Here is a 24,308-nt window from a genome sequence, read left to right on the forward strand (position 1 = left end):
TGAAAAGTATGAACAAAAAGCAAAAAAAAAATTAAAAGTTAAAGAATTAGCAAAGTGAGGGTGCAAGGAATAAGAAAATTATTTTTACTTGTTACTTATAGAAACATTTAAAATCTTTGTCAAAATTTCAATTCATATTGGAGAACTAAATTAATCCATTATTGCTAGTTAACCCAATTTAAGTGACTGACCATTGAAGGACCTTATTTCTCAGTCTTTTTTTGAAGAAAAGCAAGGTGCCATCAGTATTTTGAGATTTAGATTTAACGCAAAAACCAGTATCACGTAAAATAACACTTACCTTTTCCATTTATCATTTAAAGCAAGACTTCTCCATTAACTTTTTGAAAGATGACCTTACATAACTATTCTGAAAACTATTTAAGTGAAAGGAGTATAGAAAAACATTTTAATAGTTTGGCCCAAATAGCTAAGGAATCTACCAAAGTAACCCATAAAGAGTTTTCCCAGAACAAAGTTTTTTTCTTGAATAAAGAACTTTACTTTCAAAGCTGAATGACTTAAGAAAATAAACATGAAGGCATTAACAAAGTCATACACTCTATTTCAATCAATTTACACCAGATTTTAGTCTCCCAACTTTCTCTGTTATCTCTCCATCATTCCAAGATACTAAAGGTCTGAGACCTTTAGAAAGGACCAGGGAGGTTCACTGGAGACACTCAGACAGGAGCCTCGCACTGCGGCTCCTCCACACCTCATCTCAAGATTTTAGAGTTTTGGCCACTAACTACCAGGCCAAAAGCAGACAGAGGATGCCTCCCTAGAAATCTGTTTTAGAGGAGAAACATAAAAATAAGGCTAATTCACTAGGAACTACCCTGTATAACTAAATACCTTCACTATAAGCTGTAAGGAAGGATTTCAAGCGTCCATTTTACTCATGTTTTGTTAAAAAGGCTTCATAATTGGTTTCCAAAGATACTTTCCACCTTGTAAATGATTAATGGATTTAGATTAAGTCATACACATCTTAAAAAAAACATGTTCTTAGACAGTATCTGGCTAATTCTGTATATTTATGTCTGTACATGTGAGCATATACTAGACTTAGAGGCTGTTTATCTACTTGAAGGGGGAGGGGAGAGGTAGGATGTGAAGCAAACGAGAAAATACCAGCTGTTCACGCTGAATTCCACCGTAAAACCTTCAGTTACCTGGAACCATTCCAAGAATATTTTACGCAATCAGGCATGTGTACGTGACCACGTTTGTTTTAAATCCTTCATATGGCATCCTTACCTCCTGCATGACCATTCATACACATATATTCAACAATGTCTTTTGCGAGCCCTACTCTACCAAACTCTAGAAACAGCAGACAATTGATAAATATTTGCTAAATACAAGAATCCAGCAATAGCTACTATGGAGACAACCTAATGATCTGAAGTGATTGTCCATCACTCTCAACATGCAGAAGGCAAAGACTGTTAACCTAAACATCTTATTATTAAAAAAAAAAAAATCAATAAAAAGGAAGTTAAAAAAGAAAGAAAAAGAAACATTCTAGACTTTTCTGCTTTCCGTACCTTGGATTATAATTCCTTCTACCTAGCAGATACTTCTCCACTTGTAGAAATCTGACATACAAGATGAGCCCAAGTGTCATTTCCTCCATGACATGTTCCTCCACCCCCAGAGTGAGAATCTCCTACCTTGACCTGCTTATGTCATGTTAACTCACTTATGACATATCAAGTCTTGTAGCAAAGTTATATTTTATGTTATATTTACACACTGATAACATTATTAGTTGGGGAAAAATACATATATGTATTCTAGTGCCTTGGTGACAGGGACCTTTCTAACACAGTGCCCTGGGGTAGAAGGCATGAGGAAGTGTTTTGTGAATGAGCTCAACTGCAGGTAGCAGAGTCTAGAACAGTAATACAGGAAAGCTTCACCTAGAAAAGTTGCTTCGTTTATTTATTCCAGTGCATACTGGGCCACTCGGCCAGGATGCCGTGCTATGACTGCACAGAATGCCGTGCATGTCCAGGAATTCCAAACTTAAAAAAATAAACTGGAAGTTGGGGGAAAAAAAAAAAAAGAACCTAAGGTGAGTTTCAGCTCTAAACTCTATAAGGTTATATACCTTATATTTAGGGAAAACCACGAATGTTTTTTCATGAAAAATTACACTTCATATAAAAATAGATATCCTTGCACAGCACAGGGAACTATATTCAATATTTTATAGTAACTTATGGTGAAAAAGAAGATGAAAACAAATACATGTATGTTCATGTATGACTGAAGCATTGTGCTGTTCACCAGAAACTGACACAACACTGCAATCTGACTATACTTCAATAAAATATATATATACATACAAAAAAAAAAAAAAGACATCCCCTAGTGACAGAAAATTTAAGAGCCTGGACCAGCACAGGAATAAGCAGAAAATACAGAAGCGTGCGACTTTCTGACGTGAGTACAAGCACACACACCTCTTCCATGTGCTGAACAGTTAGAAGGGAAATGTCATGCGGACTGCACCTTGACATGGTTCCCAGAAATGTGTGTGTGTGATGTTCACTGCACTACTCCTTCAACTTTACTCTAAGTTTGAAATTTTTCAATAAGGAGTTAAAAACCGTATCTCTCACAACACATATAAGGCAATCCGACTCAGTACGCTCCCATCAGTGGAGGCTGTGAAAGAAAAAGGAAAAGCCTTAAAAGTACGTACTTCTATGCTGAGACTGATGGAAAGAGTACGTTTTGCTTCTTTCTGGAGAGTAACTCCTGCTACTGACACTGGAGCCAGATCTGCTGTGCGGAGAATCCTTTCGGCCTACAGATGATTCTCTGAAAAAAGGAGTGTCCCTTTTATGAGGAGACCGGTCTCTCACGTAATGGGAAGAGTAGAAACTTTTTCTTCTAAATCCGTCTCTCACGTCCCTTTGGAGAAAAAAATAAGTTAATTTTATCCTGTACTCTATATACACAAACACAAATGGCAAAAGGTCTGGTTACAAACTGCTCTTCACGTTGTAACCTTCGTTCCCTTTTTCTACCACCACCTAACTTTTGACATCAGTCAACAACATGAAACTTAATCAGTGAAAGATGACTTGGAAGGCATCATTTTTCAGGTTGGGGTAAAATCAGGTGATTAAGTGCAAAAGTTTATTCTATGCAAGCACAGAATTTTAAAATGTGACAAACACAGTCATATAGTCCCTATATCCGTTTGCCAGCAGCAACATACCACAGTTACCACACTCTCAAAGACGCCTGGAGAATGCCAAAGATCTCCCCAGTGAGACACATCATGGCCTATTCTCCTCTTCCAAGCACAGTTTATACTACTGGTTTTTAACTGATGTGATTTCCCCCCACACCTCCTTGACAACTTGGCAATGTCTACTGACATTTTTGTTGTTACAACTGGAGAGGAGGGAATGCCACTGATGGTTAGGGGCCAGGACACTGCTAAAATCCCACAGTGCCCAGTACAGCTCTCACACACGTACACAGTAAAAATTCTGTGCAGCCCAAAGTGATGACAATGCCAAAGGTGACAAACCCTGGTATACACCTATTAAACCCTTGCTCTCTGGATTGTATCTGCACCTTACAATCTGTTACCCATCTCTAAATACCAACTGTTTATATTACCTCTACCTTTACAAATTAAATTTCCTTATTAAGCAATATCAACTCAAAGCAGAAAGTAAGACCAAGCAATACAATTTTATAAAGCAAAACTATCCCTAAAACACCAAAGCAAATTAAAATTATTAAACAAAACTTCCAAGGCATGAGCCTCTATTTAAAAGAATACTTGGTATCAAACAGGTTTTAAAGATTTAGCAAATGTACCTCCATATTAAAATTTAAAAAATTAAATTTCAGACAGAAGAAATGCTAAAGAGACAAACCAATGGCATGCAATTTCAAATGCTCAGAAAATAATTTCGGCATACTGACTGGTAGTCCCCAATATATAAGTAGGTTGTTGTGATTAACTGATTAATACCCAAAATATATTGCTTTTACAGATACAGTTAAGTTTCTCTGCAAAAAAGCAGAAAACAGCTAAAACTCATTTATGACAAATGAACTCAGACATAATACTATACTGAAATTAAAAATTAAAGAAACTCTGATATACTGAAGATCAATCCCTAAAACTACATCACTATCACTGAGAATAGGAGTGGCTATGTACGTATTGCACAGGTTTTAGGAACTGCAACAGGTGCTGGGGACTCAATGGCAAACCAAATACACATAGTCCTTGTCATTACAGAACTCTCAGGCTAGTGAGAGAGGCTGATACTAAACATGTGAATATAAAACATGTGAATGCAGTCCAGAGTGCAGGCAGGAAGTCTAATTAGGAGCCTGCTTAGCCCAGGCAAGAGACAGCAGTGGCTTAGATAAGGCAGGAGCAGGGGAAGGGCCACAAATTAAACATGCTTAAGAATGCACTTTTGTAGACTCAGTAGGACATGGTAAGTGACTAATGAACGTGAGAGACAGGAGATACCAAGCTGATACCCGGAATTCTGGCACAACAGATCACTGAAATGAGAAAAACTGATCTGAGAAGCACGGATGGGGTGGGAGAGCCACATTTAGACTTGATCATGTTATATTTAAGATACTCATGTAACATCCTGATAGACAACTGCAAATACTGGTGACAAGACCAGAAGAGATTTTTGGCTATAATAATAGATTTGTCAGTAAACAGGCAGCATTTAAAGCCTCAGGTGTAGATGAAAATGAAGGATAAAAAGGGGAGAGGACCTAGAATTTAAGGACCAGAAAACTACCACACTGAGAAGGCAATGGGCTGTTTGAGAAGAATGGGGGGGGGGGGGGCACAGAGACATGAGGGAAACTGGTAAGTTATTGGGGAAGGCAGGGAAGGAGTGCTCCAAGAAGGAGAATAAAGGTTTCCTACAGTGAAATTAAATGAGCTCTTACTGTAACTTACTCAGGAAATGGAGAACAACAGGCCCACATTCACAGGAAAGATTGCCTGCTTTCTCTGGAGGGAAAGGAAAGTGAAAGGCTGACTTACAGTTTCCTAATCCTGACACCAGATGGCAGTAAAGTCACAACAGCACAGTTAAGAACCATCTGTGGCTTGGGGTAGCTTGATACACTTGGGAGAAGTGTATTCCATACATTAATATCTCAGAGAGGAATAATATCTCTCCTCCCCTTCACATCAACCTCTCCTACTGCCCATCAGATTAAGCAAAAACATACGACAGACATCGTCTACCATAAGTATATGGTACTACTTTGATAAAGTGGTGATATTAGCCAAGTCATTTATTCATGTGTATGCATATGTATATATAGTTCTTCAAATCTATATATCTACGTTTACATCACCATATATGAAAGACACTATGGGGAATTACTCTGGCTCTAAAGAAGCTTAGTATCTAAATCAGAGAGGATGGGGAGTAAATGTTCCAGAAGGCTGGTACTGTAATTCAGGAGAGAAAAATATATATTAGTAGATGAAAAACTGACCTAGCAGTCTTTAAGGAAAGGTGAAATTTAGTTCAACATTGTCTGGGAGAAATGTAATTGAGTCATAGATAATGTAGTCATATTTCAAAACTAAAGAGAAACAGGTGAAATTAATTTTAGCAACATTTTTTACTCAACCCAATATATCCAAAATATTGTATCCAACATGCAATCAACATTAAGAAATTTAGTTAGATATTTTATATTCTCTTTTTCATCTTAAATCTTGAAAACCTGATGTATAGTTTACACTTACACATGTCTCAGTCTGAACTGGCCACACTTTAAGTGCTCAGGAGGCACATTCAGCTAGTGACTCCCATACTGAACAGCACAAATTTAGGCGGTGGGAAAAGCATTCCAAGCTTCAAGGAAAAACAGAGAAGGATTAAAGGGTATTATGCAAATAAGAACAGAAGCAATCAGAACAACAAAAACTTAAAAGCAGTGACTAAAAAGCAAGGCAAGAAATTTCTGAAAAGGGAAGAGACAGTTAATATCAAATACTGCAGAGGCTGGTAGAGATCTTTGCATTTGAAACCTAAGAGTCACTTGATCAGTGAGTGGGCTGTCCAGGAAAGCTTCGGAAAACCAAAGTAGATTATAAGTAATTATGATATATCTCCTCCTAAAGAAGTCATTAATTTTCTTCCAAGGTAAATTTGGCAGAGGGAAGAAGAAAGAGAACTGAGACAATATTCTGAGGAAAGGAGTTTATTTGATCATATCTGGAAGCTAGGGGGGAAAGGCTAATTTTCTGTAGAAGGAGAAAATGAAAATCCAAAACACAAAAATGTTAACTAATAAGGAGCCAAAATTCAACAGGAGAAAATGGGACAAAGGAACTAAACAGAAGAGAATGGCATTGTAAGAAAGAAGAACATAAACAGGATAAACAGGAAAATTCTCCTTTTGAGAAAAGAAAGTATTAAAAATCTCTCCACAGAAGGCCTTTACCTCAGTAAAGTAATTCTAGAAGTCCTCAATAGAAAATAAAGGAAGAATGTGAACAGAAGCTTAAGGCAGAGTGGAAAATATTTGTCCTTTGCTGGGGGGGAGTATTAATTACGGGAGTGTTCCTCAACATGCAGGTCCTCACACCTGCGTCAGTATTACTTGGGAAGGTAACAGAAATGCAAGTTCAAGGCATCAAACCGCACCTACCAAATCAGAATCTCTGGGAGTGAGACCTAGGATTCTGGGCTTCAGCAGGTGACTATGATGCACACAAAACTTTGAGAAGGACTGAGTTAGACAATCTTAATAACGTGTAAGAGCAGGAATATGTGTGTGTGAATGAGTGAGTGAGTGAGTGAGTGAGTGTGTGTGTGTGTGTGTGTGTGTGTGTGTGCATTATGTCTAACTCAAAAGCAGAAACTCGGAGCTCATGACAGAGCGGAACATTTTCCAGCGATGTTGGTTCTAGGTTTTGACCATGCCAGTGGATAACTAAAGACAAGAGTTCAAAAACACAAGAAAGAACTGGTGTTAAAAGTATCATCAAGTCAGCATACAGAAGACCGTAGGCCAGAAACTATAATCATCAAAGGAAGAAGGAATGGGGTCCTGGAAATTTATCAAAGAGCACAAAGATGTAGACAGGGTGGTAAAAATGGGGAAGTTCAAAGATGAAACTGGAACAATGGCTTGGAGGAGGTAATAAGGAGCAAGAAGTATGGCCAGAGCTCATCTCAAGAATCAATGAATTAGGAGGAAAGAGAGTTGGGAGAGAGGTGGTTTCAATTCTGGGAAGTTAGGTTCCAGTTACAGAAAATGGATGGAAAGAATGGCTGAGAATACATTCACTTCATCTTGATAGTAAAAGACCATGATCTGCCCTCATGAAGCCTATACTCTAATGGGGAAGACATATAAATAAAACATTTCAGAGTGACAGGAACTAAACAAAAAGACAGATGTGAGAGAGGTTATTTGAGATAGGGTGGCCAGGGAGGACATCCCTGAGAAGGTAATGTATGAGCAGAGATGGGACAGAAGGATGGAACTCAACGAAGAATAAGGAAGTGAAGAGGCCTGATTTACATTCACAATGGCCACCCTAACCACTCTGTGAAAGCATCGTATGTTGGCATGGAGGGCATAATGATGAATCAGAGGGCCTTCCTGGAGTTCACAGAATTATAACAAATATAACGCTAGCCCCATATGTAAGACTTAACAGGAGCATCACTAGTAGAGAAAGGACAGGGGATTAGGGCCTGTAAAGGCCCCCTGCAAACTAGCCTCCTAAGTGCCGAAAGCCCCTTCCAAAGTAATTACTGACTCCATGACCCTGAACAAGTTCCTTAACCTCCTTGTGCCTTAATTTCCTCATCTATAAAGTGGGGATAATAATAGTACCTACCTTACAGGGCTGTTGCAAGGAGTAAGTCTGATAATATATGCAAAGTGCTTAGAACAGAGTGGTACACAGCACTCAACAGATGTCAGCTATTTCTCCTGAGAGTATCATCCTACTGTGGTTTCCACTGCATCAGTAAAAGGACTGTGCGAGAAATCAGCTAAGCCTGCCAATACAACTGCTTGATAGCATGTCATTCAGAAAAGCAAAACTATGGAACCTTGCATATTAGTAAGAGTTTAAAACTAACTCAAAATAATAAAACCTCTAGAACAAGACGTCAGCTTGATTTCCCAAGAAATTTGCTTTTATAGATGGTGAACTATGGATAATTTAATGTAAAGAACTGCAGTCATGGAGTTCTGTGCAGAGACAGAGCACATATAAAGTGAAAAGAAGGCAGAAAGGCCATTCACTAGACCAGGGGTCAACAAACACTGGCTTAAAGGTCCACTTTTGTAGGCTTTGTGGGCCCTTATGGTCTCCATCACAGCTCCTCAACACTCCACCACAGCACAACAGCGGCCACAGACAATACATAAGCCCCTGCGGGCGGCTATGTTCCACTGCAACTTTACTTACAAAAATAGACAGCTATCAGATTTGGCCCCCAGGTTGTATTTGCTGACCCTAACGTGAACAGTTACGTATTTCTTGAAAGTTTCCAAACACAATTCATTAAAGAATAAAGAGCTTCACATTTCTCACAAAATACAAAGGAAAGCATGGGGAGTTTTTTCTCCCTATCCCTTGCCAATATCTCAAGACTTTTGGACTTCAGAAGTTTAGTTGTATTTTGGAAAGCAAATTAATTACATGATGATAGAAACGTTTTGGCTGACTCACCTCTTCTTTTCTACCAGAGACCTGACTTTATACTATATATTTATAATGTAAATGTAAATATATAAATTTATTATTTACTTATAACATAAAAAACCTTTCTCAAAATACATTCCACAAAATACTAATCCACAGATGTTAGTCTTTTTTCATATGAATAACTTTAGGAAACACGGAGTTTAAGAGAACTAAACACCTTTATTTACAATGGCATATCTCAGAGCATTCTCTACAGGAAGATACAGGTTCAAAAATTAGTTCATCATCTGCTTATGTATGGCCTTGACCTTAATTTACTTAATCTTCATTTTCGTAACTCTTCTTTTTTTTTTTTTGTGGTTTATTTATTTATTTATTTATTTATTTATTTATTTATTTTTTACATTTTTTATTGATTCATAATCATTTTACAGTGTTGTGTCAAATTCCAGTGTTCAGCACAATTTTTCAGTCATTCATGGACATATACACACTCATCATAACTCTTCTGAGCAGAGCAACTCACAATGAATGATATCTGTAAGTGTAATTTTAGATTTTAGTCTTTTCATTATCAGTCATCTCATTTTTAATCTTCCCCCAAACATATGGACTGTCAAGTTATAAAATATTTTACCTAACTTTGAGAAAACTTGGGAATTGAGTCCCTTCTTATAACACATAACATGATAAATTTAGGTTGACTAAAAAGCTAAATGTTTGGAAGGAAGGAATAGGAGAAAAAGACCCCTCAAAATATGTGTGTACATTATGATAAATCACAGAGAAAAAAATGTGACAATGAGTGTGTATATGTCCATGAATGACTGAAAAATTGTGCTGAACACTGGAATTTGACACAACATTGTAAAATGATTATAAATCAATAAAAAATGGTAAAAAAAAGTGTGTACAGACATACATATTAAAATAAATAAATAAATAATTATAAGCCTATGAGAAGAAACCATTTTGTATCAAAATACCAAGTTTAAACTACATACAAGAAAGGCCCCTGAAGTTGAAATTTTAATTAGATTTAAAGTAAATTTCCAATTAAAGAGGAAAATTTCAACATCCAACATTTGAAATTCCAACAAAGTCTTTAATATTAGTCTTTAATATAACGAATACTGACAAAAATCACCAAATAAAGCGAAGGATATGAAGATACGTCAATGAAAGGCAAATAAATGTATTGTCTCACTAAATAAATATTTAAGATAACTCAAGTTATCTTAATTTTTCCCTATCAAATAGGCAAATTACCTCAACCAGAAGTGAACATTAGGGTAGGATACATAAGCCTCATCATGAATAATATCCAGTTTGGGTTGGGCTAGAAATTGCTAGGGATTTAATGGTCCTAAAAAGAAAAACACTACTGTAGCCCATAAAATAGGGTTAGACGTCAAGGTCAACACAGAGTGTGAATACTAGGTAGGGCTGCAAATATCAAAGTCTTCTGACTGTCAGAGTGCCTTTCTTATCTTCATTGACAAGTTGCCTTTCTCTCTCCTTCTATTTATATGTCTGTACACATTTCACTTTTTCTAGGTTCAAGTTAATGTTGCAAAATGCCACAGAATACCCTGAATTCCTTCTTTTTCTTGGCATAACACCTGGTTAATGTAGTTTGCACTTGGCTTCAAATGTCAACCATGAGAGTTTCTATTTTTGTGAGGGAAGAAAGCCGCGATTATCAAACAATCCACTGTTCCATAAATAAGATGGGTGTCTCAACTTTCATCACTGTTTAATTATCCTTGCATCACTGACACAGGTATGCATACAGGTACCATGGATAATGGTGGGCGCTCTGGAGACACTATTAGGTACTAGTGCACGTGATTATTAGAAGTTAGCTTTTTTAAGCTTTTTTCTTTCATCGGTAGTTCCTATTCACCAAGTGAAGACCACATATTTTGCAATTAATTAGTTAATCATTTTGACTATCAGAAACAACTTACATAACTAAATTTTTTTCCAACATGTCAATATTCTCTTAAGTTCCTTATTTTAGATTTTAAAAGATAACCGATCTTCCACTAGTCAGTGCCACCTCCCCCCATCACCAACCTTCCAACCCAAGAAGAAATCTGGATGACCAGTATTCTCCACAGTAATCAAGTAGCTGTAATACACTTCTGAGAGGAAAAGCAACCGATAGAAACAGCGTACTGATGTTTAAGGTACTCATGTGACTAGCAGAGTTTTGTTATTGTTGCTTTGAGAGTCTGATACTCCAAACGCAAAAAAACAAACAAAAAAACTATTTATCCAACTTATGAACATAAAAAATAATCAAAATATATGCAAGAATAAAAAAGGATTCTATTAATGAGGCTCCTTACTATATTATTGGTTTGCAAATGATGGTGATTTTGCTCCAAAAGGGATACGTGGTAATAATGTCTGAAGACATGACATTTTTGACTGTCGCAACTAGTACTACTGGCATTGAGTGGGTAAAGGTCAGGGAAGCTGCTAAACATCCTACATTGCACAGGACAGCCCCCCCACTCCACGCCCCAGGATAAAAAACTGCACAAAATGCCAACAGTGCCAAAGTTCAGAAATCCTGAGGCAGACAGAAAGACACACGCATACTCATAAATGTAATCTATCAGTTTAAGAAACATGAAGAAACATTCTACAGATTTCTTGGAACCATTTAACAATTCTAAAATGTTTCTTTATAATATATCTAATGTCAACTATTAAAATTTCTTCAACTCTACTAAACATTCAAATTACATGTTACATTTTCAAGTAAAGTATTTTGTACTCTATTCTCAATCTTTTAATTTATATGTAGTCCAATAGTTAAGAGCATAAGCTCTGAACAAGTCTGCCAGGGTTCAAATCCTGGCTCCATCATTTGGTTACCGTGGGAGAGGTCTGACAGTTACTTAACCTCTCTGTGCCTGTTTCCTTGACTATGAAATGGGAATGATGGATTAAAAGGAATAATGCCTACCAACATACATAATAAGTATCTTACATATTAACTCATTAACTCAAATTAAAAAAAAAATACTGAAAACACCAAGTGTCAACAAAAATGTAAAACAATTGGAATTCACATACTTTGCTGATGGGACTATGAACAGGTACAAAGCTGCTAGCTCTCAGTCCACAAATCACTATATGACTAACCAATGCACATTATCATCAGTGATCAATCACATCGTATCCTTCAAAGGCTTTTAGATTAGTCATCGTGCATTTGTTTTTCAGTTCACACACAGACAGCAACATGTAGTTTTCTGTTGCCTTCTTGTTCCCAGTGACAAACCCATGTGATATTTTACAAAAATGGACAATTCAAAGAAAATCAGCTAACAAAGACAAAAGTGCAGCCAAGAAACAAAAAAGTGATATTGCTGGTAGTGAAATTCAAACTGAACATAAATGGAGTTACAGAAGAAACAGCTGACCATGGGAATGTTGACAATGCTGCTTCAAGATCTGCAGATACTAACTCCTATATATAAAACAGATAAACAAGTTCATACTGTATAGCACAGGAAACTATATTCAGTATCTTACAGTATCCTATGATAAAAAAGAGTATGAAAACGAATATATGTAGTACATCTTTGACTGAACTATTAAGCTGTTTACCAGAAACTGACTACACTTCAATTAAAAAAAAAAAAAACTACCTGGATAAATTATCAGAAAAGAAAAGAAAAAGAAACCCCAGGTACCGAGCCTGAGGAAATTAGTGAAGGCAAACTTATTAAAGGCAAACAAAAGTGACAGTGACAAAAAGGATGAAGATATCCCAGAGACGTGAGGCCAACACAAAACGTCACATTAGAGGAACTCTCAAAGTTACTACACAACAACGAAAATGCCAAGGATAAAATGCTGGAAACTACGATGCAAACTGAGAACGAAGTATGACAATTCACCAACGCTTAAAGAAACACTTGCTCCATGTCTTAAGTCATACAGTGGGAAGACAACAAGCACCATTCAAACTACTTTTGATCAATTTTTTACAAAGAAATAAAACTCTTAAAAATTCCCAATGTTTGTAATGTTTTAAATCACAGTGTACTAAATGAATTATTACTTTTACCATTTATCTCATTTCCCTATACATTTCTAATTGACAGCGTTTAATGTTTTGACAAAAAAATTTTACAAGTCCCACACAAGACTATTAAGATTACTTCAAGTCAGAATAATGACACCTTTGGAAAGGAAGAAAGTAACTGAATGGGAGCATGAAGAAGCTTCTGAAATGCAAGTAATGTTCCATTTCTTAAGCTGGACTATGATTACACTTGCAGTTAACATTGAGTGTATATCCTGATCTGTGTACTTCATGTATGTTATATGCCCTAAGAAGTGTCTTTTAAATTAAAGGTGTCTATTTTCCTCTAAAAATATGATATATAAAAATATAGCTCCTTAGAGTTTCTCATGATATGAAAGGATCTTTTTAAGAAAGTAAGTAGAACTTTTATCTTCAAGAAAAGAACTTTCATTTTGAATATTGATTTCAAGGAAAAACAAGTTGTAAAACTAACTTACTGTCTGAAAATCATTACTACATTTTAATGACTTCTTCTGAACACCCAAATCACTCAGCATCACTTGCCAACCCAAGAGAAGTCAAAGTCAGCCTTGTCAACTTCAGCTACCAGCGTGGTGTCAGGTCACCTTCCCAGAGGATCACTAAGAAATGAGTGCAACACGATCAGGTTCCACTACCTCAGGACAGTCTCTCTGCAAAGGCAAACCTTCCAATGTCTTGACCAAGAAATCATCCAACCTATTTTTATTGTTATTTATTCTTCCATCATTTAGAAAAATGTTTTTCCTTAACAAAGCAATATTTTAACCTTCAACATTATTTGCAAATATAATTCTCTTTACCTGACCTGCAGGAAAAGTCAGTGAATAGAGATAATCTTTTATAAATAAAACATTTTAGAAAAGAATCCTTTATAACAAAATATAAAATTTAAAGCTTTTTTTTTCCTCCCATAGTTTTTTTTAAATCTTCGGTGCCTGCTGTTAGAGGTATGCAACTAACCACTATCAAATGACTAATGAATAAGCAAATACAAAAGAATTATTAATAGAAAAATTTTAAGTCTTCTGTTGTTTAACAGTTTATATTTTTGCATATTCATTCAAGGTTTTAATTCTATACCATATATTTAATAGATATTTTCTACTAATAAAACCTTTGACATATCATTTAAAGATTTTTTTCTATTTCATAGAGTCTGAGCTAAAGATATCATTACTTCAAGGTTCACCTCAACTTTTGCTACTTCAACAAAACACCACTACTATATTCAAGAAATACTCCTATGTCCAAAAATGAGGAATTAAATCACTGTAACTTGACAGCTGAAAAAAAATCTAGAAAAATTTGACAAAATCATTTTTTGTTTGTTTTTTTAGCAATCTTCTCAGAGTCATCAGAGAGCTAAGAATGCAGTAAACAACTATGGATCCAATATACAAGAGAAGCAGGAAGCTCAGAGAGCTGGGCCTGTCTTTTGGGGCAGCTTTTGCCTCTGTATCTGCCAATTTCAGAAGCAGTAGCTGAGAGGCTAAAAAGCTGAGAAATAATTTTGATAGCTTCATAAGAGCAGAATATTAAAATAGAGCCCAGATCTTACCAAGGAGGGCTAAAACCCCAAAGGGTTACACAATGAGCAGGGTGAACTGGAAATAGACTAGCCTGGCTTCATATGACCTAATTTACCTACATTCCCTAATGTGACCTCGAATTGCTAATGTTTGAAATACTTAGAGGTTTCTGTTTTCCTGTTCATTAAGATTTCTTAAAATCATTTCAGATGTAAAATCTCATTTTAACAAGAAAATCTATGCACTTAAAATTATATAAGTAAAATAGATTTAAGCTAGACATCCTTAAATACAGAACTGTTTCCTGAAGAACTGTACAAATTAAAACAGCTGTCAGAGTACTTAAAATGCAAAACATAAAATCTCTATAGATTATCATTAGTTTGCTCAAAAAAATTAAAAGGGAAAAATCTACTGATTGATAGGAATATTACAACTTTATTCACACTATTTTTCTTCTAAAATGTTTCCATCATGATTAGCTATAAAATTCAATCAATATCACCTAGTATAATTTTCTTTGTGCAAGTATAGTTCTAATTTTAAGAAAGAATTCTGTTTAACATGACTTTGAAACATGCTGAACACAGCAACAGGATACTGGAAACTTGAGTACATTTAACTGCCATTCCATAAATCACAGGGTAAAACTTTGCACTGCAAGGAAGATAAAGTTCCATTTACTGCAAAGTTTCCAGCTATGTTGAAAATGAGGATATCAACAAACATATAATGAGTTCAACAGAATGAACTATAAAGAAAAACAAAAAAGAGTTCTTGAAGAAAGAGAGGTACAATCAGAACACTCATTATGAAGCTTCAAAGGATAAAGATTCAAGATGAAGTTACTGCAAACGAGAGAAGGTGCCAAGAGCGCACTGTTAACAGGATCCTGTGGGTTCTGGACTGCTGTCACTCCACACTGCCTAAGAAACCACTCGTTCTCAAGTCTAGCTTCACATTACAGCATCTGGTGATCTTTTTAAAAAACACTGATGCCCAGGCTCCACCCAAGACCAATTAAACCAGATCGCCAAGTGTGAGGACCAAGAATTATGTAGCATCCTTTTAAAAAGCTTTCCATCTAATTCAGAGTAGAGCCAGGGCTGAGAACCACCATTATTAGACAAGCTGCTATTACATGCTCTTCATTTCAGAGTCCCAAATTATTGCCCTACTCCAGAGGTTGTAAATTCTAGTTTTAATTAGTTGGGAACACTGAAAAGTCAAGAGATTTAACATTTTTAAAAAATCTGGATTTCTGACTCCTTTTGAAGCAGGCCACACTGGGCTATATTCCTAAATAGCAAAGATCAGCTGGTACCAGGAAGCAGCTGCTCCAGTCTGACTCTCAGCAGCCGTTTACATTTCCTAACTGGTCATGTAGGCACATGAGTTATTGCCACTGATAGACAGGGGCATTATTACCACAGAGAAACGAATACGTTAACTACTTACCTGTAAATACTACAACTACTTTATGCGTAATAACTGTATTTGTGTATACGCACATAACAAAACACAGTAATTTGAGTCGATCTTGTAAATGTTTTCACATCAGCCTCTTCATAAACCGACTTCTTCCTTTAAGCACAACCTGGCATCGTAACATAAAAACTACCTCCCCTCAAACTCTTGAGTATTAAGCGCACGTTAATGGTTTTACCTCAAGGTCCTGAGTTACATGGGGCATAAGATTTTGTTCTAAATCCTCCATCCTCTAAGAAAAGGGGGAAAGAGCCCAACAGATTCCTTACTTAAGTTCATGCCATCCCCTTGTAACCCCAAACTGCCTGTATTACCAACCTTCTGGTAACTTTCCCACATTTCCTAAAGCTTTTAACTCAGTGACAGAGTCTGCACCGAAACACATCCTGCCCATATCATGAGTGACTCAAAATTCATGTGGATCATCTGTGCAACATGGTGGCAGTTCCCTGACCACCTCCTACTTCTTCACATTACTTTAGCCACTCACTTAAATCCTAAACCTTGCCACTTATTACCCAGAGGTGCTCTGCACCAGAACCCAGTACTGCATATTCTTATCACTGTCTTCTCTCTCAGTTTCCTCACTCCTACAATAATTCCACATCCACCTCATGAATACCTTCAAGTCTCCTATATTTTCTAGCAGTCTATGAACCCCATCTGGCCTCACCTGCCCTTTCAGCCTAAATTACAGTATCTGAACCGCTCTCTGAAAACCACTAAATTTCCCTCCCAGCAATTCTTGATACATCATCTTAGCCAACCCAAAGCCTGAATTAACCCCAAAATGTGTGTTCTTCACTGATATAGCTGGGTTGCCATAACCTAGAGAGAAATTACACAAGCCTACAGACTGAACCCTCTACAGACACATGGTCTCCAACTTCCACCGTGCCTTCAATTCCACCAGTAATAATTTTACCTATTATTAGTGAGCCCCATCTCCCATTCAGGTCAGCAAGTATTCTATACCTTGATAATTCTCCCCAAGTCCTTTACCTTGCCCCAAACCTTTCACTGTCAATGGGTCACTTCACACACTAATAAATAGAGCAGTCTTCACACATGAACTACCTCAACTGCCAGCTGAGATCCCCTCTCCCCCAATTTGCCTTCATCTGCCCCATCCCTCATTTCCTCCCTCCTTTCTTATGAGTCCTCCCTGCCATTAAAACTTAGTCCTTCTATCATTGTCTTCATCCTCATTTATCTTGATTCATCAGGCATCCCTTTTCTGCCCTGTATCTTCAACCTCTCTTTCCCTTCAACCTATAAATATGATCAAGTTACTGATCACTTAAAAAAAGATTTTAGATGATCTCCCTTTTTAGCCAGTATCTTTCTCCAGCTAACAACATTCTCTACTTTCCATCTCAGTCAAGTATTTTTTTAAAAAAAGTTTACCCATCCAGGTTGAATCTACCCCCTTCACATGAAATTCATCCTAACACAGCCAAATTCAAGAGGTATTTTAATCTTTATATCACTGAAATATTCAGTTGCATTAGATGTTGGTGACCCCTATATTATTTTGAAAGTTTTATTTTCCATCACTTCTGTATAAGTGTTCCCCAGGTTCCTGACTTTAGTCTACTGCTTTTGTCTAACTACATCTTCTCCTTAGACAACCTCAATTTTGAATGGAGCTCCTCCCTTCAAACCATTTCTCCTGGACTGACAATCTCAGATAATGGAACTATTATACACACAGTAAATAAAATAAAAAGTCCAGATACTTCCCTCCTTCTTTTTCCCACATCCAACAACCACATCTTGCTGATTTTTTACTTCCTAAACATTTATCAAATTTAACACTCTTCCTCCATCCCAGCTCCCCTTCTCCAATTCAGGTATTCATGATTTCTTGTTCTATCTCTTGTGCCATCTTGAAAAGTCATCACCTACAATGAAGACAAAATAAACTACAATCTCATTGAGTTAACTTAGCCCCTCCTTCCCTACCAACCTAAAATTTTTCAGTCACTTCTGACAGTTTATAGAATAAGACCCAGGCTTTTTATAGATTAATCCACAACTCCCCAGCTCATACATAATCCCCTATTAATATGCTACACATCATGCTTTATATAGCTTTGCTCATGCTCTTCCCTTTGTAGAAATATGGTCCCTGTTACTCTTTTTCTGATTAACTCTAACTTTTCCTTCAAGTTCTGTTTAAATTATCTGCTCCTACAGGAAACTTTAATAAAGCCCTGGCACAGGATTAAGTGCTTCTTTGTCTTCTATGGCACTTTATGAAACTCCAGCATGTATTATATTATGCCATCTACTTGTGCTTCTGTTTCACTAACTAGACTGTAAGCTACTGATATAAGCAGAGTGGCCTACACACAGTAAACACTCAATAAACATTTGAACTAAATCAAAAATGATGTTTTATAGTATTTTCTCTGTCAAACAGAACATCACCTAAGAAGGTAAAATAGCCATAATAAAATTAAAAACTAAATCTACTTCTTTAAAGTATCAATAAGTATGAAATACTGAGTGAGTCAAAATTTTCCATATATAAATTCAGAAAAAAAACCCACAGTATTTATAAATAAAGTATACTGGCCACTTGGTAACACTCTTGCTCCACATTTAAAAATACTACTTAATATTTTAAATAAGTTTCATCCAAAAGTTTATTCTAAGACCTCATAACTATAGGGAAAAAAATGAATCTGTTAAAAATAACCTCATTCTGTCTAAATCAATAACCCCTAATAAAGTATGACACGCTCCTTGAATACAAAATGAAATAAACCCTAACATATTCTGAATTTCATCTACATGCGTTTTGAACAAATAGATAATTTCATCACTGGTAAATACAGTACCAAGATTAGTAAACAATGATTTACTTGAAATGTAGGTAAATTATTAGGTATGCAGCTCTAATAAAAACATGATCACTTTCAGAGCAGGGGTGGGGGGTTGATAAGGATGATTTAAAAAAACTTGATACATTCTCTTTCCTCTGTTAGCTGTTATTTAATCCAGTTGCTTCCAATGATTCCACACTCCCATTAATAAAACATATTTGAATATGAATCACTAGAATATATATGCTGGATTTATAAAGTACATAATGTGCTACAATGTGAAACACATAAAACAGAAAGTGACAAAGATTAATTATAAACAGAACTTTTCACTGCCAGTAACCGACAGACAGTGGAAGATGGTGTGAAAGCAAGGCACCGCAGCGGTGACCAGTGATGGCAGCGAAGGTGCTGGGGAGTGAGAAGACCCACAAGGGGTTTACCTGCAGGAATGTAAGCAGGTATACTGAGGGTACCGATTTTAGGTCTAAGATCAGATTTTACCTTATTTACAAGCTAATGAGTTAGATTGCTACTATTTCATGGATGCTGGCAGAAGACACAAGATTCTTAGGTCAGAGAGAAAGGATACTGTCAGCACGGCAAACAACATAAACATTGACATGTTTACGTTCTCCAGATCCCAAGTTCCACAGGGATGATGTGATATAAGCCCAGATGGATGCACATGTGGTGGGTTTGGTTCATAACTAAGGAACATTGAACTGGGGAAACCCACTATTTTTACACCAAGCAATCAGCAAGCCTGCTCTTTGACAAAGAGAGAGACATTACCTTATTCTTCAAGAGTGCTCACTACAAACTCAGCTCTGAGAAATAACATGCATAAAAAGTGGTCAGGGCTTTGCATTCTTGGTGTATAAAATTGGCAAGATGTGTAGGAGTGCAAGAGACCTATGGAGGACTGTCTCTCCCAACAACTGGAAGCCAGATTTCTCACTGATGAAGGAGGTAAAATATGGAAAAGGTACAAGGATATTGCCATGAACTCATGATTTTCAGTATTTGTAAGTAGTGTATAAAAGTAAATACAGATGTAAATGTGTGCATACATATGGCCATGCGTGTGGGCATGTGCAAACCTAGTATCCAGCTCTTGGTTATAAAAAAAAAAAAAAACCCACCCTCCACTAAAGAGAATCTGTGCTCCTTAGAGAAACTGTGGACTTTAGGGCCAGGGCAGAGAAAGTATAAGAAAAACCTAGAATATCTTTCATCAGAAAGTAAGAAAATAATCAAAAATGATGTAGGTAAGTCAAAACAACACAAATGACCTTCATTTGGAATGGATTCTTATATGACACCAAAAGCATTAGCAACAAAAGGAAAAATAGATACATTAGGGCTCATCAAATTTTAAAATTTTGTACATCAAAGGACATTATCAATAAAGTGAAAAGCCAACCTACAGAATGGGAGAAAATATTTACAAGTCGTGTATCTGATAAGGATTTAATATCCAGATCTATAGAAAACTCCTAAAACTCAACAAGAAAAAGACAAACAACTGAATTTTTAAATGGGCAAAAAAACTGAATAGACATTTCTCCAAAGCAGATACACAAATGGCCAACAAGCACATGAAATGCTGTTCATCATTAGGGAATGAAACACCAATAAGAACGACAAGATACCATTTCACACTTACCAGGATGGCAATAACAGTCATGGTGATAATGATGATGACAATAATAGGAATATGACAAGTGCTGGCGAGGATGTAGAAAAACTGGGAAAACTTGTACATTGCTGGTGGGAATGTAAAATAGTGCAGCCACTATGGAAAAGAGTTTGGTGGTTCCTCAAAAAACTAAACATAAAATTACTATATGACCCAGCAATTCCACTCAATGTATGCCCCCAAAAGAATGGAAAACAGGGACTGAAAACAGACAGTTATATGCCCATGTTCACTGCAGCATTATTTACAATAGCCAAGGTGGAAACAACCCAAATGTCCATTAGGGGATGAAAAAAACAAAATGTGGTCCATACATACAACAGAATATTACTCACCCATAAAAAGGAACGCGGTTCTGATACACGCTACAATGTGGATGGACCTTGAAAACACTATGCCAAGTGAAAGAAGCCAGACACAAAAGAACAAATGCTGTATGGTTGTGCTTACATGAAATATCTAGAACAGGCAAGTTCCTAAAAATAGAAAGTAGTATGGTGGTTGCCAGGCGCTCGGGGTAAGAGGAAATAAGGAGTTATTGCTTAACAGATACTGGACTTTGTCTGGAGTGACAAGAAGTTTTGGAAATGGTGGTGATAGCTGCACAACACTGTAAATGTAATTAATGCCAGTGAATTGAACATTTGAAAATGGTTACAATGGCATATTTTATATTATATATATTCTAGCACAGAAAAATACTTTATTAAAAAACACAAGTTACTTTGAAGGGATTCACACTGGCCAAGCCTGGGCATCAAAATAATGACAGCAATGGAACATAACACACTGAGTAAAATTGAAATCCATGAGTCCACAGATATAAAAGAGGTTCTGCTTGTTTTTTAAAGAGGGGAGTGAAGAGAAAGTTCTTCCTCACAATAGAATACCTGCATAATAAATATGGAAAGAAGCATCTAATTATGAAATCAGCCATTAAAAAGCATCTTATTAATAATTAATTCAGGCAAGAAACATAATGGATGCTAAAACCAGGGAGTCAAAGTGGGATGAAGAATGGCATAATCACATGGTTTCAAAGTATCTCCCCATAAAACACTAATTTTAAGGGAGGAGGCTAACTTCACTGTGAAGAAATTTTGCAGACCCCATTTTACTCAAGCACTAAAAGTCAACACCACCGATAAGGGGACAAATCAACAGGATGGAATACAGCATCACTGCAGGGACTGATGCCCTAGCAAAAATGCACAACCTGGATCTCATCACAAAGAAGCATTAGACCGATCTACATTGAGAAGTATTCTACAAAATGTCTGCCCTATATTCAACTTGCCAAAAACAGCCATGAAGATCAAGAAAAAGATTGAGGAACTGTTCCAGATTAAAGAAGTCTACAAAAACATGACCTACGAGCTCAGATTAGATCTTTTTGCTATAATACACATAACTGGGGGGCACTGTTGGAGACATTAGTGGGGTCTCTGGTGAAGGGTCACAGAAGAGTGCGAATTACTCTTGCAACTTTTCTATACATTTTTTTAAAACCTCTTTCAAATAAAATGTTTTAAATATTCTAATATTTTCTTCCCACAGTACAATTACTGTGTATATTCCACTGACAAGAACAAAAACACTGACTAGCATGGTTCTCCTAACTGCTCAGAACCTTATCCTCTTACCAATATATACAACTACTCTCTTCATCTGGCTTACAACGCAGTGATTTTCTTCCCTCTAGAATCATAGCTATTTTTCATTCACAAAGTCTTTTAGGTAGGAATTCTCTAATGAGCCCACCTGACAGGGAACAACTTATAAACAGCCAGAAAGATGCCAGGCAGTAAAAGCTATAGCTTTTGTAAATAGTGTAAAACCTGAGATGTTACTGAAGACATCCAGACACCAAGTGAAGGTGCAGGAAGGTGCTGGAATAGAAGCACTTTCTACTCTACAACCTGCTCTATTTTTATTCATAAAAATTATGTTTTTTTCCATCCGTTTACTATCTATAATCCGTACTAAAATGTAGGCTTCAGGAAAGTAGGAACTTCTTATCTTCAGAGGCTAGAAGAGTATCTGATGTATACAAGATACAATAAATATTTATAAAATGAATGACTATACCATATAGAAAGAACTCTATACCCTGAAAACACAGAATATCCCTTTTTTTATAGTTAACACTTATTAAATGATTACTATGTGACAGGCATGAAAAAGTACACGTGTTAAGTCACTTAATCCTTTTTTTAAAAACTGCAGTATAGTTGATTTACAATATTGTGTTAGTTTCAGGTGTATAGCAGAGTGATTCAGTATTTTGGCAGATTATACTCTCCCATCATTTACTACAAGATCGTGGGTATAATTCCCTGTGCTATGAAGCATATACTTGCTGCTTGTCTATTTTGATACAGTAGTCTGTATCTGTTAATCCCATCCCTCCCTCCTTCTTCCCTTTGATAACCACAGTGTTATCTATGCCTGTGAGTCTGTTTCCGTTTCGTACGTACATTCATTTGTATTATTTTCTGGACTCCACATATACATGATACCATATAGTATTTGTCTTTCTCTCTTGGTCTTAATGCACTAAGCATAATATTCTCTAGGTCCATCCATGTTGCTGCAAATGGCAATATTTCATTCTTTTTTATGGCTGTGTAACATTCCATTGCGTATATATATACGCCACATCTTCTTAACCCACTCGCCTGTTGATGGGCTCCCAGCATGCTTTCATGTCATCTGTTGTAAACAAGTACTGCTGTGAACATTGGGGTGCATGTATATACCCGGAAAAAAATTTGAAAAGAATGTATTTCGTTTTAATGACCATGCTATAGTTAAGAAAGTTGATCAACTAATGATCAATGAATTTCAAACAGTGGAGTAAGATTACAGGCAACAGTCTCTGATCACAGAATGACTAGAATATATACTATGACAGAATCAGTGTAAAACTGCTATGTATCAGAATCAGCGGGATACAGTTACAGCAATGCTTAAAGGAAACTTAATACTTCTGTCAATAAATAAGAAGAAAAACAAATTAAATATCCAAATTTAAAAGACTTTTTTAAATGAACGCATAAGTGTTTTAGGTTCTAAAGAAGGCAAACTGAAAACATCTATTAAAATTTAAAATGTATATACCCTTTGATCCAGAAACTCCACTTCTAGCAATCTATCCCATGGAAACTAAAGCACTGTTTCATAAAGGTATTACAAATTCAGATTTACTGCAATACTGTTTTGTACTCGAAACAGCATAAATATTCATCAATAGGTGAATAGCTTAATTATTTAGTATACCCACATAATAGAACACTACCTAGCCATTAAAAAGATTCAAATTAACATTAAAGCAAATAATTTGGTGGGGTTTTCCCAAGCCTCTGAAGGAGAAAAGCAACTTAGAGAAAAAAGTATTTAACATGATCTCATTAACAAAAATCAAACACACCAAATGTTTATGCATACAGAGAAAAGTGTAGTAGAAGCTGTTGACATGGCTGTGGCGACTGAGGAGTCACATATGTGATTTTATTTCATTTATGTAAAATTATATACAGACACAGGAAGGAAAAATGCTAACAAAGGCAGGACGAAAGACTAAGATAAAAATAGAACTCTTATTTTAAAAACTGAAAAACAACAAAAGTAAAATAATCCAAGAGCCATTTCTTTGGAGGGAAATATAAACCATTAATTAATCTAATTCAAAGTTTTTTGGTTTTTTTTTTTTATTCTGCTTTTCACATTTAGGCCTTTATTATAGCAAATTACTTATTTTGACATGCCAGGCTTCCAATTTGGTGGGGTTTTTTTTCCCTTCAAATGGACAGCAGTTTGTCCCAGCACTCTTTATTAAAAAAAATACATTCTTTCCCCATCTGATTTACAATGTTACGATGGCTGTATCCCAAACTCCTAGACATACCTAGGTTTGCTTCTAGACTCCTCATTCTGTTTCACTGTTTACATTACC

At 36.2% G+C, this 24,308-nt stretch overlaps 1 protein-coding gene across 9 annotated transcripts in view; it reads right to left on the bottom strand.

The window, feature by feature from the left end:
* The window catches only part of PPHLN1 (periphilin 1), a 119,915-nt gene that overhangs the window by 61,349 nt on the left and 34,258 nt on the right, over window positions 1–24,308 (bottom strand). For all 9 annotated transcript variants that reach the window (XM_006202872.4, XM_015238042.3, XM_006202869.4 and 6 more), the window contains one exon: window positions 2,717–2,928. In XM_006202872.4, coding sequence (XP_006202934.1) covers window positions 2,717–2,928 — 212 coding nt within the window. The remainder of the gene's footprint in view (window positions 1–2,716; window positions 2,929–24,308) is intronic.

The sequence above is a fragment of the Vicugna pacos genome, chromosome 12 (assembly GCF_048564905.1).
Source record: "Vicugna pacos chromosome 12, VicPac4, whole genome shotgun sequence".
Lineage (NCBI taxonomy): Eukaryota > Metazoa > Chordata > Mammalia > Artiodactyla > Camelidae > Vicugna > Vicugna pacos.